The sequence below is a fragment of the Octopus bimaculoides genome, chromosome 1, assembly GCF_046866305.1.
Source record: "Octopus bimaculoides isolate indiv1 chromosome 1, ASM4686630v1, whole genome shotgun sequence".
Lineage (NCBI taxonomy): Eukaryota > Metazoa > Mollusca > Cephalopoda > Octopoda > Octopodidae > Octopus > Octopus bimaculoides.
This window is the reverse complement of record NC_142928.1, coordinates 41068928-41087564: the sequence shown is the minus strand read 5'-3', so window position 1 is coordinate 41087564 and position 18637 is coordinate 41068928. Positions and strand designations below refer to the sequence as shown.

The window sequence follows — 18637 nt, the reverse complement described above, 5'->3', positions numbered from 1 at the left end:
TACATTGTTGCATAGTTTTATTGTAGGTATAATAGGCATCTAAATCATTTTATGCACCTTGCCCACTGTAGAGATTGCTTTCTAAAATACACTCAAAAAACAAAAATAATAGATTTGGTCATATTATCAAACACCATATATAGGTCATACCTGGACTTATTTTTGGATTTGGCGCAAACTGAAGTTCATATTCCCACGCATGATATAAAGCCATATAATTCTCTTTCGTGCACTTACTGGATTCACGATGTCTGGTTCTTGTACTTTACCGATCAGCATTTGTTCAGCTTGTTTATGTGTGCGTGTGCGCCTCGCCCCTCGGTGGTCCCTGCATTAACAGAATGAGTCTTGGATATTTTCGAATGTTTTGTGTTCATATTTTTATTGGAAATGGCATAAATAATAGTGAAATTAAACTCATTGCAGAGAGAAAGCAGGAAAAAAGACATTTTGGTTCATCATCTTAACTCAGTGAGCACTCAACAGAACTACAGTTATTCTCTTCTAACCGTAGGATTAGATTGCCGAGATTTTAGACATCCCGTACTGGAGTCTATGTAAAAAGTAACTTTACCTTTTGTTTGTCATACGCTCAGCGTTCGTTGACTCATAGATAAGAATGACATACAAATTCAAGGAAATTTGAATACTAAAAAGAGACATTAGGTGAGAATTCATCCCAACAGTGGATGCGGAGTTGCTTCTGTAACAAAATCAACATAAGAGCTCGTTTGCGTATCTGTCTGTCTAGATGTAACTGTTTTTCATCTCTTCATGTCAAAATCGTTTGTCTGGAAATCTTACGCCATTGAGCGGATCCCTGTCAATCGGAAAGAAAGAAAGAAAATCTGCATTGTGGTGTCTATTTTAGTTTAAATGAGAGATAAGTAAAAAGCAAAAAGAAGAGTTTCTGCAGAAGCTTACCTAAATGAGGCTAGAGAAAGCCCTACTACTGTCCCTACCACTGTCCCTACCACTGACATCGTGTTACATAGTTCTAGAAGTGAGTTTTATTGCAACTTTCTCCATGGTAGTCTCATGTTCTATTTCATTCTATGCAAAGATGCAAGAATATTCATCATTCTGAATCTGGATAACCTCTCTGATTCTGTCAAATGCTGTCGACTTGTTATCTCATACAATATACAATAGTCTCTCAATGAAAGAAATGTTATTGCGTTGGATTTCTGCAAAACCTTCGAACATTTTGGCTTTAAACTGCATCCATCTCCTACTTTTTAGGTAGGAACTTTTTCTCTCGGTCTTATACCTACAACGTGCACTGGTGGGTTTATTTGCACTCACGTTCTATCTCCTCTGGTGTACTTCAGGGTTTGGTTTTGCCTTTAACACCTTTATAAATTAGTTACTGCTACATCTAATGACACATTCTTGTACAGATAAAACCATCTTTCACTGTCTTTGGATCTCGCATTTCTTTCATCGACAGAAACATAAAAGACATCCTCCAATGGGTGCATGAAAACTAAGGGCACTTTAATTGTGCTCTGTGCACACTAACATTCTAAACTGCATTAAAAAAAGATAATTATCAAAGGCGATTGGCAAAAATAATTCACCAACATGTTGCACCTGCTAACTCGCTCATAGCACTTAAGAAGCCTATTCCATCCCATCACGCCACTATTTCTTTACCTCGGCCTATCTTTTGCTTGATATGTATACTGTTCGTCTTTATATAGCTGACCGAGTGTGAAAGTGACTGAATGGATAGGATATCGGCTATCCGAGTAAGTAGCTGTCAGTTGCTATTGTGTCACCAGTGCTGAGCTGCATACGAGTGAGAGTTGACAAGAAGCGTAAAGAGCGAATTACTGTAGTGTTCATCAATTTTGGGCTAAAGTTATGCGAGATGAATTTTAAGAACTGTTCTATCATTGACATTCTGTTATATAGTTCTAACATTGAGTTTTATTAAAATTTCTCCGTAGTAGTTTAATGGATCTGTTTCATTCTATGTAAAAACGCAAAAGTATGTTTCATCCTGGAGGAAGAGTTTCTCTAATTCTGCAAAGTCTCAGTGGCCTATTCCACTTAGTTGTTTATAAATGCAATAGGACAGAAAATTTTGGTGCCTTAAAAAGTGGTATCACTGTGAAAATACTGGCTTGTAGTTTTGAACTTAGATCCTCATGTGTCGCACTTGGTGAAATCATTAACATTGATCACTAATTGATAGATATCACACATCATTTAAAAAAGTCAATTGATTTATCAGCTTAAAGATCGCACAAGGGAAAATCTTGTGTTACTAGCGTGTTATCTAAATTAGACATGAATAATTATAGACATGCTATCAGAATTAAATTATATTAGTACTCAACGAAGTACCTTTAATGATAACCTTAAAATGCTTTGGAGAAGATATGTCATGTTTGAAGGTATTTGCTGGATTTACATATTCATTTAAAATAAGACTAAGAAAAGAGTCTTACAAAAAGCAGGGAAGAAGAACAATGATCAAAGATTAAAACAAACAAACAAACAAAAGCAGTATTTTAGAACTTTTACGTGTATACTAATTTCGATCTGTTGGTCTCTTATGGAGAGAAGCACATGCACTGTCAGGAATAGTTGGCATATAACTAGTGAATGTCCGATTCGTCAGCTTATTTGAAGTGCTGTGCATAATTTACAAATGAATGTGCTCAATAATAAAGTTAATATTCTGAAAAAACATAGGCGTGGCTGTGTTGTATAAAGCTTGCTTCCCAGCCATATACTCTTGGGTTCAGTTCCACAACGTGGCACCTTGGGCAAGTGTTATTGCTATATAGCCCCGAGCCGACCAAAGCCTTGTGAGTGGATTTGGTAGACAGAAACTGAAAGATACCTGTCGTATATGTACATGTGTATATATCTATGTGTGTGTGTGTGTCTGTGTGTTTGTATTTGTCCTTCATCACAGCTTGACTACCGGTGTTGGTTTGTTTATGCACCTGTAATCTGGTGGCTCGGCAAGAAGAAACGTATAAGTACCAAGCTTACAATATGTACTGGGATCGATTTATTTGACAAAGCACTTCAAAGCAGTGCTCCATCATGGTTACAGTTGAATGAATGAAACAAGTAAATCATAAAAAGGTACTCATCAAACTATTTTCATTTTGTTTCCATTATTTTCGCATGACTCTCTTCAATTATTTTGTACTTAGTCACTAAATGTCATATGTTACCGGGTCAAAATATTTAATATTCCATCTGTTTGTTGTATAGAATACTTGCTCTGTGAGATCTCTTATTGTGAACTGTCAATGGCTTTTTATGTGCTGCATAAACTGTAGGTTGCTTTATATTATTTGATGGCAATTGTGTAGAATATGAGCTATGTGAGTCGCTGGTGTGAGAGAAGAGTTATAGTATCAGGTGTCGATTGTACTGAGTGAGTCAGTCTTTTTTTCTTTTGTCCTTGAGGTCATTTGTATGAATTTAGAAAAATTTTGGATACAATACTGGTTGTGGCGGACTTGAGAGATTGTATGGTATTATGGGGATGTTGACTGAATTTTCTCTCGACTATACCCCATCCATAATAGTCCAGTGGATTGAGGCCTTGTAAGTTAGGAGGCCATGTGTCTGGGAGAACATGATCATGAAGCTTGGCAAGTATCCATGCTTGGGTTTGCTTAGCTTTATAAGATGGTATAGAGTCTTGGAAGACGCACGGTCTCCCGTTACGTATCCTCTCTATCTAGGGCCTCACAGCTCTCTCCAACACCTCTGGGTAGATAGTGGAATTTACTCTTTAGCCTCGTTGCTGATGACCCCCAGAACCATCACAGTTGCCATGAACTTAGTATGTACGACCGTTGGAACCTCATTTGGGTCTCTGGATAACTATCTAACATTCCTTCGGTTTACCTTTTGGTCCTGATCGAAATTTTTCTCATCGGAAAAAAAAACTCAAAGCATTCCATCCCCTTGGTGTATTACTTGTTTAACAAGCGCTTTGCATACATCGAGCAATTATCTCTTGTCACAACCGATAAAAACTGATCCCTCAGCGTCACATACGACTTGTACCGGATGTACAACTCTTCTGGTGGTGTACTCTAAAATCTTGAATTCCTTTGCAATGCCTCTGACTGACTTTCTGGGATTTTTATCGATTATTTCTTGGACGTTTTGTACAAGGTTATATGTTATGATGGTATCAGGACTCTGTGCATGAATTTTATATTCAGCTTCTGATGTTGGATCCCCGTTAGCAGCTTCCAGCTCCTTTCGAACATTGACAATGAAGGACCGAGCAACTTTCAAGATCGAGCTATCTCAGAATCACTATACTGCACTTTTAGGGCAACGACTACAGCGTGCCTTTTCATTTACTGAGAGAACCTGATATCTGATGTCACTTTTCTGAAAAGTAAGATAAAAAAAAATTATGTTAGAAGAAAGAGTTCTTGAAAGAGGTATCCTCAAAAAACTGTATTGTATCAATGGGTAGTATTTAAGTAGAGCTTGTCCTGTATGAATTGTATAACTTGGTGGTGACCGTGTTGAGTATAAAATAACATAGGAAGTGGGCAATGTCGAGTAATACTATTTTTTCTATTTGCTGAGCTTGGAAGAAGAGGCTGACATCATAACCGTTGCAGGCCTTCTGACACCGATGAGATTGATATCATTAACGTTCCGTTTAAACTGTTGCACGTCAACATCTGTAGGAAAGACATGAGCAGGGAAGAGGTTCCAGAAAGTTCTGGGAATAGTGGTTAGGGCGGAGAAAGGAGCGTTGGACGCTACAAGGGCGATGAAAGGGGAAAGAGACGGGCGGGTGGGGTTATCTTAGTGATCGGTCAGATCTAAGGAACAGAGACCATTATAGTAGTGCTAGAAAAAACAGAGAAAACGGAAAGAAGAGGTTGGAGTGTATCCATTTGTGATGGTATACCAATCAGCCGAGTGACCCTTCTCTGTATGCGGTGTAGGATATTAATTTCGTCGAGTAGCAGCACCTTCGATATGTGGTTGCAGCGCTCTAAGTATGCATGTCAGAGGAATTAACGCAATGAGGAAAAGTAAATGGAGAGCGCATCGTTGTCGGCGCCGTCGTTGATGTTATTTCTCTACGTGACAAGATGGTTTCTCGTGAGTTCCGAAGGTATAGATTATTTCCACTTGTTTATTAAATGAAGGAAGCTTCCTTTTTCGGATTACTTAAGAAGTGAATCGCATTTGAGAAGTTTAGACGGACGTTCCTCATACGGTATGAATTTTTCAATGACCTGTCTTTTTAGACACATTTTTGTTCCCGGTTAAGATGCTTGTAGTAAAAATGGTGTTTACAGCAGCAGCAGCAGCAGCAGCAGCAGCAGCAGCAGCAGCAGCAGCAGCAGCAGCAGCAGCAACAACAACAACAACAACAACAACAAATAAAAATATGAACAAAGCACATTTTGCAAAAAAAAACAACCCACAAGTACGTGCAAGTTTAACAAATGAAAATGATATTTTTGCCATTAATATTATTTAGATTATAACACAAAATATAGGAGAAAAAACCAGTAGAAATAACAATGACACCTCTCCATTAATTGTATACAAGGTAGACGTTAATTTCACAGAATTTTCACCTTCATTTGATTTTCTACACGCCCACACTATGTATCTTTGTATCTCTCGCAACAAACACTCACACACATACACACACACACATTCTTTGTTTTGTCCTGTACTGTTTATAATGTTTTTCTCAATGCAAACCCTTGTGGCTAATAAAGAAATAATAATAATAATAATAATAATAATAATAATAATAATAATAATAATAACAATAATAATCATAATAATAATGAGAAGTACGTGGAACAAATAGGGGCTGCAGTAAGGGTGGAACACTTGCAGAAAACAGCACTGCTTGGAACCACTCGAATACTCCCGAAGGTGCTCGAAAAATAAGAGGTGTTACCTTAGTTCACTGGTAGTGAACAGCTGACACTGCAGTACATCTCCAGCGTTAGCTGTGCAAAGGCAATGATAATAATAATGATAATAATAATAATAATAATAATAATAATAATAATAATAATAATAATAATAATAATAATAATAATAATAATAATTATTATTATTATTTGTGTCTGGAGCTGTCGGCCGGGTGTTCGGAGGTCTGTTAAATTCTTTTCAAACTTGTTATTTTACGTTTTGTTCTTCTAAATTTTGTTGAACTATTATCTTTGTAACCCAGTTTGCTTGCCACAAGCAGCTGGTGGGGCAAAAATTATGGCTTTTTGAGTTTTAATAGCTCAAAATTTCAATTTTAAAAAGAAAAAAATCTAAACAAAATTTACAATATAGTCATGGAAATCGTGGGCGTTGAAAATTTTTGTAACAGCGCTTTTGAAATTTATTTCCAAATATGGAAAGAGATGAAAAATTGCAGCAGCAACACTACCACCACCACCGTCACCCCCACCCCCACCAACAACACCATAAACACCGACGAAGGCATGAAGGAAGGGGTGGAGGAGAACACTAACATCGCTACCACCACTATCATCACGAGGGCCAATGAGAGTAATAAAAATAACCAGAAAAGTGAAAAGAAAGGAAAAAGAATTCTTTCACGTGAAACACCTGCATATATCGCTACCGCCGCCAGCACCACGTCGAACAAAGAAAGAGAAAAAATGATTTATTTCTTTATTGCCCACAGGGGGTTAACCAGAGAAGGGACAAACAAGGACAGACAAAGGGATTAAGTCGATTACATCCTCCCCAGTGCGTAACTAGTACTTATTTAATCGACCCCGAAAGGATGAAAGGGAAAGTCGACCTCGGCGGAATTTGAACTCAGAACGTAAAGGTGAACGAAATACTGCTAAGCATTTCACCCGGCGTGCTAACGATTTTGTCAGTTGGCCGCCTTAAGGAGAACAAATAAAGCAACAACGTCGTTTGCTTCTAAGTAATCACAAAGTGGATTTGCCGAAATGTGTTGCAGAATGGGAGAGGTAAAATTATCAGAAACCGCCTTAGCTAGAGCAAAAGTGCATCTAACAAGAACTGGCGGGACAGTCCACCTGAACACACCAGAGGACGTGCAAGAAGAGACACGGAGAAGAACAATAATATACAGATGTATATCATTGAAAACGCTTAAAATAGAAAGAGTTACTCAGGCTCAGGTCGAAAAATTCCTGAGACCTGTATGGAACATAAAATCGCATATTGCACATGGTAAAAGCTTTGGTACAGTAGAGTTGAGGTTTTCCACCGAACAACTGGTCAAAGAAAATGTCACGATAACCCTGAAGACCGAGGAATTACATATGATTCTCACGTACGTTGGTCGAAGAGTTGTTAGAGTGAAGGGAGGGGAGGTGCCACCAGATGCGAACATCTTCTTACTGGCAGCGGCCGTGTTGTACAGCATAGAGGAGAGATGTAAAATTCTTGAAACACAGAGACAAAAAAAAAAAAAAAAAATGAAAATTTGCACGGTACTGGGATGGAAATCTTATCGCAAGCGGATTTCGCAACCGCACAAGAGATTCCAGATCTCATCAAGCTCCCTGTAGGTTCAATGTTATTTGTAGCGGTAGAGGGCAGAGAGCCCAGATTCCACATTTGTGGACAGACAAACCACTTAAAGGCTTTCTGCCCTAGACAATCAAAAGAGAAAACCACACTGCTGCAGACACCACCACCACCACCAACGACAACAACAACAATAACAACAACAGCAACAACAACCACAACAATGACAAAAGCAACAGCAACTGTACCGGCAAAGCAGGTGGTCGTTACAGCAACAGTAGTAGCAACACCAATCACAGCAGCACCGACAGCAGCAGCAACAAGAACAACTGTGGAAACAACAACATCAAACAAAATAACAACTCACCAACCTCTATGGCTTGCTCTCACCAAGCAGCAACAAAAACAACAGCATCAGGACCCCTCAAAACAACAAACCTATCAACAAAGCACACCTCCGAACACTCAGACATGTCCAGTGCCCAAATATTTCTGAGTTGTGAGTTTATGTCGAACACCTGCTGACGTGTGTAGGACGAATCCGGTTATCGGCTTTCCTTTGACCGGGAAGGGCAGGCTGTTTATCTTTGCTTGGTGGCCTTAGTGAAAGAGGTTGTGTGGTGGACCAGGTTGAAAGGGCTGAAGACGGATACTTTCTCTTTGTCCAAGCCTTCATAAACTTTTTCAAATTTCGCTTGAGGGTGGAGAAGGAAGTTCTGCACTCACCCCAGCAATTTTGTTAAAGGGTAGGTGAATGTCGCAAGAATGGCCCGAGTGAATGGGTCTACTCTAATCATGCGCCTGTAGACAAAATGTAAAGGGCACTTATCCAGGTGATCAGGACTGTTGTGGACTTGTGGGGTTTTCACGAGCAGTCCAAGGAGGTCTCCCTCTTTTTGGGAATTTTGTTATGGTCGATTATTGTTTTTGTGTTCCTTTGTTTACACGACTTTCATGTAATCCTACATTGTAGTTGTCCTGTATGGTCCATAATGCTTTTTTATATAAACTCTTTGTAGTTTATAAAGAAATAATAATAATAATAATAATAATAATAATAATAATAATAATAATAATAATAATAATAATAATAATAATAATAATAATAATAGTCAAGGCGACTACCATACCAGTGATTGTAGGATCTCTAGGAGTGATAAAAAGAAGGTACTGAAACCTATTTGAAAATGATACCAGGCTTACCATCCCTACAGGAAGTGCAAAAAATCGTGCTAACTGGAACGACTCATGTACTGAGAAGAGCATTATCGCTGTGAAAACAACATCCATTCACGAATTTTTTTTTTTCTTAAATACATATTTTACCTGTGAATTTGCGTGTGTAAACTGGGAATGCATACAACGAGTTTCTCTGCCCTAGGTGTACGGAAAACACTCGGCGAGAAATGGAAGACATTTTGAAAAAAGAAGAAAAATAACAACATAATAATAATAATAATAATAATGATAATAATAATAATAATTATTATTATTATTACACGAAAACACACAGCTTATTTTGTAGGGCATGGTGGAGAGTGTCAGATGTCCACAGTCAGAAGACTAAGGTGACACTTGCTTACTGGTCACGCTTCAAGAACCCTGCGAAGAATTCTTGCAGTTCCAAGCAATGCTGATTTTTGTAGGTGTTCTACCTTCACCCTTGCACCAATCTTTTTCAGCCATGCTGGTAGTTGAGCGCTGATACTTCCAAGTAAACCAATTACTATTGGTACCACGTCTACTCTCTTCATTGACTACAACCTTCGTATTTCTCACTTCAAATCGTCGTAGTTGTTTATTTTTTCCTTCTTCTTTCACATTGAACCTGTTATCATGTATGTATGTATGTATGTAAGCATTTGTATTTATAAGTGTATAGACGTGTCTGTGTGTATATGTGTATGTACAAGTAAATGTATATTTATGTATTGATATGTGTGTCTGTTCAAGTTGTATATATGACTGTTAAATGTATGTTTATGTACTGGTATGTGTGTCTGTTGAAGTTGTATATATAACTGTTACTCCGTCGAAGTTTGTATATATATGTTCAGGCGTAGGAGTGGCTGTGTGATAAGTAGCTTGCTTACGAACCACATGGTTCCGGGTTCAGTCCCACTACGTGGCACCTTGGGCAAGTATCTTCAACTATAGCCTCGGGCCGACCAAAGCCTTGTGAGTGGATTTGGAAGACAGAAACTGAAAGAAGCCCGTCGTATATATGTATATATATATGTGTATGTATGTGTGTCTGTGTTTATCCCCCTAACATCGCTTGACAACTGATGCTGTTGTGTTTACGTCCCCGTAACTTAGCGGTTCGGCAAAAGAGACTGATAGAATAAGTACTAGGCTTACAAAGAATAAGTCCTGGGGTCGATTTGCTCGACTAAAGGCGGTGCTCCAGCATAGCCACAGTCAAATAACTGAAACAAGGAAAAGAGTAAAAGAATAAAAGAGTATACTTAATAATAATATATCAATTGAATAAAATTAAAACATGGTTTGGCTTTCACTGATCTCATAAACAAAAAAATTATTTATAAACCTCTGAACGAAAAACATTCAATAGCAGTACTCTAGAGTAAAGATTGTTTGCCAAGATAATGTGGCAGTCCTGTTTAGGACGAATATTACTGTTATTTAGCCCCAGGAAGCAACGTCTCCAGCTGTCTACCGACGCACTATCTGCGTCCTTATATTTTCGAACAAGGGAGTTTAGTGTTCCCACTCAGCGCTAAAGCAATATCTGTGTACCAGTGGGTTCTGGGTTATTTCTCTTCATCAGCACAGAATAACTGCTCGGCTAGAGATGGTGACACTAAGTTCCCGTTCGAAATATCTATTTTTCAGAGTGACACACAATTACTGATCCCATAGATAGAAAAAATATTATTTCTATATATCTGAATGAGAAACATTCCGTGAGAAACAGTACTCTAGAGTAAAGATCATTTGCCAACATAATGTGGCAGTCCATGTTAGGACGAATGTTTCCTGAGGCTAAATAACAGTGACATTCGTCCTAACCAGGGCTGTCACATTATGTTGGCAAATAGTCTTTACCCTAAAGTATTGTTACGGAATGTTTTTCGTTCAGAGCTTTAGAAATAGTAATTTCTATCCCAAATCATTATATCAGGTCTGTTGTGCTTACATTTTATTGAGGTCTTCAGCAGTACTCCTTTTTTATCATGAGTAGCTATAGCTTCTACCATACTGTGGGTTCTTATTTCTGTGTCTTCAAGGTTATCTTTCAGACGTTATCTTTCGTTATAGAGTGTCCTAGCTACAACATCATGTCTCATCGGTAGGTAATATCGTGACAACATTTTCGGACAGCTGCTTATGGTGTTGGTGATATCTTCAGTGTGAACATCACAAAGTCTGCATCGGTTGTCACATTTTACTGCTTTTCCTGCATCTCTATCCCTTTTAGCATCAGGTATTTGGTTGATATTTCTTGTTCCTGGATTGCAAATGCATGCCCTTCAAAATGGAAGATAGTAATCCGGCTATTGGTCTATGATAGACAACTTTGATGGTCAATGTTAATGTCATCTCGGTGTTTCTACTAATATATCCATGCATAATCTTCTGCTCATATAGGCTCATCCTTTCATTTGATGATATGTTGCGGTAGAGTCGTGCGACGTCTCTGGGCATGTATTCTAGGTTATCAAACAAAGTATGTTGCTCAAGGAGCTGTCTTCAAAGTCTTATATCAGCCTCATGCATGCAAACTTGATCAAGGGATGCACTTCGACACTTAATAATTAAAAGATGTCGAAGGGATATGATACGACATTCAAAGGAATTTTGGATCGACGTCAAGCCTCTGCTGCCTTGTTTACGTTTCAGGTATTTTTTGGCTTTTCACACGAATGGCTCGGATCTCATCAAGCGTCCAATCAAGCGGCCCAAATGTTTGTATGAGTACTGGTACTGCAAACACATTGTGGGCCGCTGTTTTATTGAATGCAGAGAGTTCTGAGGTCCATATTTTCTTTATTCGGCTGTAATATTCTTTAGTGACACGTGTTTTTATTACAGGTGCCATTGTAAGATATGTTTTCATCCATCCCTAGATACCTGTAACATTCCTCGTCAGATATAGGAAAAACAGTCAAACCATTGATGAAGATGTTGCTAGTCTGGTTTATAATGTTTATAGAACTACATATGGTTGTGAAAACAACCATATAACAACAGTTATCCTGACCAAACTCCAGCCCTACACCCTTTGAGAGTGTAACTAGGTCAACGCTCTTTTTCATCTCATGCATATTCTATGTATGTATGTATATACGTACATTCGTATGTATGTATGTATGTATGTATGTATGTATGTATTATATATGTATGTATGTATGTATGCATACATGTCAGCATACTTGTGTCGTAAAAAATGCAGGCATTTTTGTTAATGATAGAAAATAGAGCACCAAAACGATGGGAGAAACTTGAAAAATTACTCGTCTAAAGACTTTGCACTCTTTATTTAAAAGAAAAAAATATTTTTAGTAATTCTTAATTATATTTATAAAGTACAGGGTTATTCAAAAAGAATGAACCGATTTCATTACGCAATATTTTAATAAGGAAAACTTTAATAAGTCGTAAGTATTAACTCAAAATCAACTTTTATTTCCGGTCTTACAAGGGTTCAATGTGGCCACCACCTGCAGCACGGGCAACATCAATGCGATAAGAGAATTCCTCCTAGATGCGTATCAGCATATCAAAAGCAAGTTCATTATGGAACTAAAGAATAAATTTGCTTTGCTTGAGGCGATTCCAGAAGATATTGACTTAGAAGGGAAATGGAAAAACTTCGATAAAGCATTCAACCAGACAGCCAAAGAAGTACTCGGTGAATCGTGATATGCTGATATGCGTTTGGGAGGAATTCTCTTATCGCATTGATGATGCCCGTGCTGCAGGTGGTGGCCACATTGAACACTATATCAGACAGGAAATAAAAGTCGATTGTGAGTTGATATTTGTGACTTAGCTGGAGTTTTCTATTGGTTTTTCCTTATTAAAATATTATGTAATGAAATCGGTTCATTCTTTTTGAATAACCCTGTATATTGCCAGCTTTTTTACTGATAATTCTTTTACTGCTTCATTGAAAAATTTAATGATAGTTATAAAAATTTAATTTAAAACGATAATACTGTATTTACAAAAATGTTATACTTTTATTTCGAATACATTGAAAGATAAGCATGTAATCTCCCATTGGTTAATCAATCTCGAAGAAAAATCACACAGTGAGACTATTTATGCTTACATAAGCATATTGTACGTACGGACATATATCTTAACATGTAATTAGCATTATTTCAAAAGATCTTTTGTTACAATAAAAACTATGATTTACAAAAAATCTATGATTTCCATAAAGAGTTCCTTGTTTTCCATCGTTATTTATGAATATCTTAATATTGCTCCAGCATTTTGTCTTACTTAAAGCAATACAAAGTTGTCCATGACTAAACACAGGAGAAGATAAGTAAACACCTACTTGGTTTAATGATTGTCCTGGTGATTTGTTGATGGTCATGGCAAATGTAGGTATTACAGGAAATTGTCTTCTGTTCATTACAAAAGGCAGATTTGTATCACTTGGTGAAAGGTTCCTCCTAGGGATAAACACCGCCTTTCCTTCTTGCTTCCACTTCGTAACTTTCCATGAATGTAAAAATCATGCAGGGACGTTACCAACAAACGTGTGCCGTTCAATAGCTCTCTCCGTAGATTCAGATTCTTGAGTTCCAGTTTGTGAGGTGGCATTCCTGGAGGAATTAGAGAATTCAAAAATTCAACTGGGACATTAACATGATCTTCTAAAATAACATGATCTTCTAAAGAAATACTGCCCACACTGGACTATTCCTTTGATTGTTCAGGAAGTAGTGTAAGAATAGACTCATATACTTTAAAGACACCTTTATTTTTTGAAACGAGAGTAATCTTTGAAGAGAGATCTTCCATGTGATTTTCATTTGCAATGTCAAGAGATTCTCAAAGTATCTCCTGAAAATAGCATGTAATTTGGTATCTTAACGATGTTTTCATGTAATGATGTAATTTGGTATTTCAATAAGTGTGTTATTACCAATTCGCAACAGACATTTAGAAAATCTTCTTGTCCTCTAATGCGTACACTTCCTGTATGCAATTACAGCATTTGAGCCACTCTAGGTATAACTGGTACAGTCCTGCGAAAATTTCCACCCAAAAGAATTTTGCCAACAAACGGTCTATCTGAATGCATAATTCCCTTCAATAGGATACTAACTGCATGAAGTGCATTGCGGGAAAGTATTGAGGTTCAGATAGAAAATGTTTGGCCGTGCAAAATTGACACAGTAAATTCCTTTCTCCACAATAATGTTGTTCAACGTTTCCCTCGTTGTACGTTGAATTTAACATGTTCATCATGTCAAGTGGCTCTCATCCTTTCGGCATTATGTTGCCCTCTGTTGCTCTGATTTTCATCTCGATTTCGTTGCTCCTGTTTTTTTTACCTCTTAGAAATTGCCTGCTCTACGTTTTTATTTTGGCATCTGAGAGCTACTCTGTCTCTGGCTTGAGCTCTTTTCTCTCTGACTTTTCACGATCAGCTTTTCGTTTAGCTCCCAATTGTTCTTGACTGAAATTAGAGCTTCGTTTTTTTATGTCTTTTTCTAGTTAATCTTTTTTCAAGTGCTGATTCCATCTTGTATTATATTATATTACGTCAGTAATAAACTGTATTAGTAATAAAAAATATATAAGCGCACAGTCTGTTAAAAAATAGATACGGTTGCCACGTCTTTGTTGAAAATATTATCGTTCACGTAATGTGTGTGTGTGTGTGTGTGTGTGTGTGTGTGTGTGTGTGTGTGTGTGTGTGTAACTAGATATATAAAATCGAATGAGTATATTCTTTCTGCTTGAAACATGTTTTGATATTGGGGTTAAATGTCGTCTGACCTATTTAAATGTCTGCTCGTTTCATTTAATCAAGTAATATATTCTTTAAAATGTATTGCTTTTTTCTATTTAGCTTTATTCTTTATTAAATAACAAGCAGTAATACCTGTCGTTGCTCGGGTAATTACTTTTACTCTTTCTCGGGAGTCACATTCAAAGTGTTATTATATATATAGATTAACTCCTCCTGTATGTTTGTATTTTATAAGAAAAAAACATGTAATAATTGTAGAAAGAGATCAATTTCATACATGAACTTCTGTTTGTTTATTATATGACAATATTAAGTGCGTTGTATGTGTTATTTTATATATCAGTACAGTAATGACAATTATATAATACCCAAGACTTTGGTCGGCGCGGAGCTGTAATGAAAGAGAATTGCCCAACGTGTCGCACAGTGGGATTGAACCCAAGGTGACATGGTTGGAAAGCAAGCTTCTCAACCATACAGCCACGCCTATAAAGGAAAGATGCATTTTGGATAATATACTCCTTGATACAATATGCTTAACAAAAAGATGGGATGTTTACGGCGAGAAGACCTTTGATTTGAATATTTACTCGAGCAACGCAACAACTAACAACGCTACATCATACAAGGTGTTCCATAATTAACTATCTATTTCAATGAAATTGAGCAAATTAAAAAAAAAAAACTGACAGAATTTTATGTTTATTACCAGAAACAAATAGATTTATAAATCTTACGTCAACTTTTATTGAAAATTTTCAACATGTCTGTATCCCTGCATACTTCAAATCTCTCCCTAGCGTTGTGGAACACATTTTGAATATTTCAGGAATTAGCTCTTGCATTGCTAACTGCATGTGTTCTTTAAGCTCAGCTAAACGAGTGCTCCATCTTGGAGATGAAGGTAAAGAAAATGATTACTGCTAAATTGAAAAGATGCTGTCATGGAAAATAAGAGGGGTCCAATAGGAATGAAAATAAAATTCTAAACAGAACTCAAAATTTACACACTTTTAATACATATTAAACATGTTAAACATAAATAAAAGTGAGTTTTCAAAAAATGCATCCGATTTCACTCAAATCATCATTATTCTGGGACACCCGATATTTATACGTCCGACTAAACTGGGGAGGGAACACAGGATAGGGGACTAATTGCAGGTTGCGAACGTAACTTCCGGAAGTGGTCACGCAGTCAAACTCAAATGGCTGTGAGTCACAACAGCAGTTTTTTTTTTTTTTTGTATGAACATTTTGCATTCAGACATAGATGACATAGAAAGCGTCGCGCAGGATTGGAAAACGTGAAACATCAACAGGGTACTTCCGGAAAATGTACGAATGGGTTTGTTGTGCCTTTACCCAGCCGCACACACACGCACATGGCCCGATGGTGCGCGGGATGGTAACATGAAACATTAACAGGGCAGCGACAAAAATGTTAACGATTTTCTTGTTTCCTTTGCCAAATTGGACAAAAAGGTTTTCATGAAATATTATACGCTGCTTATAATGCACAAGTAGCGTCAATATTTCATCGTCGGAAAATGGCCTAAAACAAAGATAAAACCCAGCACAGTATACTCAAACCTGATTAACCTGCATCTTTTTTGGTGGAGGTGCATAGTCGGCGTCGGAATTTTTTTTTAGTCAACAACAATTCGAGGAGCCTGATTAATGTTCGCTGCAAATTTGGAGGAAAGCGACTGGATACTCTTCAAGTTACGGGCCTTGACGCTGCGAAAATGCTTTAAAAATGCGGTTTATCTGCACCTGGGTCTGCATTAGGCAAGAATTTGAAAATGTTTTTGGCCCATGACACTCCTATGTAATGTATGTATAAAATTTCATTAAAATCGGTTGGTTGGATCTCGAGTTTTAAAGACATGACAAACACAGACAGACACACATCCTGTGTTTTATATATAGATAGATTTCCAAATTTATTTTAATAAGGGAACACAGAAAAAGAACAACAAAAAAGTTAATATAAACTGTTACATAGAACATGCATCGTGCTTATGTGTTAGCGGGTTTGATGTCCTATTATGGACATCTCTCTTATATGTTTAAATGTACACTGTATGTATTTATATGAATAATATATAATATATTGACTAGTTTTTTCTTCTCGCTAGACCACTGGTAGAATTTCTAAATATTTTGCTACCCTGAGATTTATTTATAATGATATAATGATTTTTTGGCTAATTTCTGGAAGAAAATGAGCATTTTTTGTATTTGCTGCTGCTAAGAAAACCGCACATGCGCGGTAGATATGAAAAATTATAACATAAGCACGGGGTACGTTCTATGTATTGCCTCGTGTTTATATGTTAATCTTGGCTTTCCTGCTGATGATAGCTGACCTAGCAAATTATTTTATTTTGCTGAAAATAGCTTGAAACCATGGTTTAGGAAATAGATGGTAAATGTTTTTATTTTTCATTTCCTTTCGAAATTATCCCTAATTGTAGTTTGGAGTTTGGCTGCTCCTTCTAACGGGTTAGATGTCCTATTATGGACATCTCTCTTATGTGTTTAAATGTACACTGTATGTATTTATATGAATAATATATAGTCTATTGACTAGATTTTTCTTCTCGCTAGACCACTAGTAGCAAAAAGAATCTCTAAATATTTTGCTACCCTGAGATTTATTAATAATATATATATATATACTCTTTTCTCTCTCTCTTTTACTCTTTTACTTGTTTCAGTCATTTGAATGTGGCTATGCTGGAGCACCGCCTTTAGTCAAACAGATCGATCCTAGGACTTATTCTTTGTAAGCCTAGTACTTATTCTACCGGTCTCTTTTGCCGAACCGCTAAGTTACGGGGACGTAAACACACCAACATCGGTTGTCAAGCGATGTTGGGGGGACAAACACAGACACACAAACACACACACACACACACACACACACACACACACACACACACACACACACACACACACACACATACATATATACGACGGGCTTCTTTCAGTTTCCGTCTACCAAATCCACTCACAAGGCTTTGGTCGGCCCGAGGCTATCGTAGAAGACACTTACTCAAGGTACCACGCAGTGGGACTGACACTTTCGTGTCAGTTCATTGTTTCCATGCTTGATCCTCCCGATACTTACCCTTATTTCTTTTTCTTATACCTTATTTCAGACGCCTTCAAAACGTGAAGTTGTTGAGAACAATTTCAACTATATTTCTCAGATTTGTAAAACGGCATCTTCACACGCACGCGCGAACACACATGAATATACACACTCACATATACATACACAATGCATACATACATACATACATGCATACATACATGCATGCATACATACATACACACATACATACATACTACTGTTATGTCTACTATTATATCTACAGGACGAGTATCCACCACCAAGGATGATCATAAGAAAGTCGAAACTGTATGGTCTGATGGTCTCGGGGCTAAAATAGTAGGGAGCTCTCTCTCCGCTTGCAATATACACCAAGTGCAGAGTGCACTGCATAACCAGTTAAAGGAAGTATCCTCTTGGGGTTAAAATAGCAGTAACGCCAGTTTTTAGTGAACACCCGTGTTTAGTTGGCGTTAAATACTACTTGTTAGTACGAATATATAATAAATCAAAATAGACGATGGAAAATTATCAGCTTGTTACAGCTGTTTCTAACACATTTTAAAAAGAAAAATGAGAACATTACTTCATTACAAGATGAAACACTATTTTAGAAACAAAACAATATCCCAAGAATATAGCGGAGACCTGGCTGAAGTCTCGCGAAGCTAACTATTAAAAATGCGTAAGAAACTGTTATATTGAGCTGCCAATTATCCATCGCCTATTATTATTCATTTGATTATAATACACCAAGGGGATTTACGACTTGTCGAATACATAAATGTCACCGACTGCCTATCATGAGTAATTACTGACAGCACGTGCCTGATATGTATGTATGTATGCATTTTTTGTTTTTCTGTTAATTTCAACTATATGTATATATATATATATATATATATGTATAGATAGACACACACACACACACACATATATGGGAGAATTTACGAAAGCAACAGACGAAGACAGGTGGTATAAACAACAAATGTATGTATTAGTTTAACGCTCGGGAATAGAGAAAGTCTTTGACGTTTCGAGCCTACGCTCTT

At 37.1% G+C, this 18637-nt stretch overlaps 1 protein-coding gene across 6 annotated transcripts in view; it reads right to left on the bottom strand.

Moving 5' to 3' along the window:
- Positions 1-18637, bottom strand: part of LOC106871129 (uncharacterized) — a 60318-nt gene continuing 41681 nt past the window's right edge. For 2 of the 6 annotated variants that reach the window (XR_016241422.1, XM_089350499.1), the window contains exons 3-5: positions 13037-13307; positions 9865-9932; positions 1-820 (exon numbers count right to left, since the gene is read on the bottom strand). Coding sequence is in view for 2 of the 6 variants with exons in the window: in XM_089350499.1 (XP_089206625.1) it covers positions 13114-13307 (194 nt within the window). In the remaining 4 variants the exon portion in view is untranslated. The remainder of the gene's footprint in view (positions 821-9864; positions 9933-13036; positions 13308-18637) is intronic. The other 4 variants (XR_016241421.1, XM_089350506.1, XR_016241423.1 and 1 more) reach the window with 3 other exon arrangements.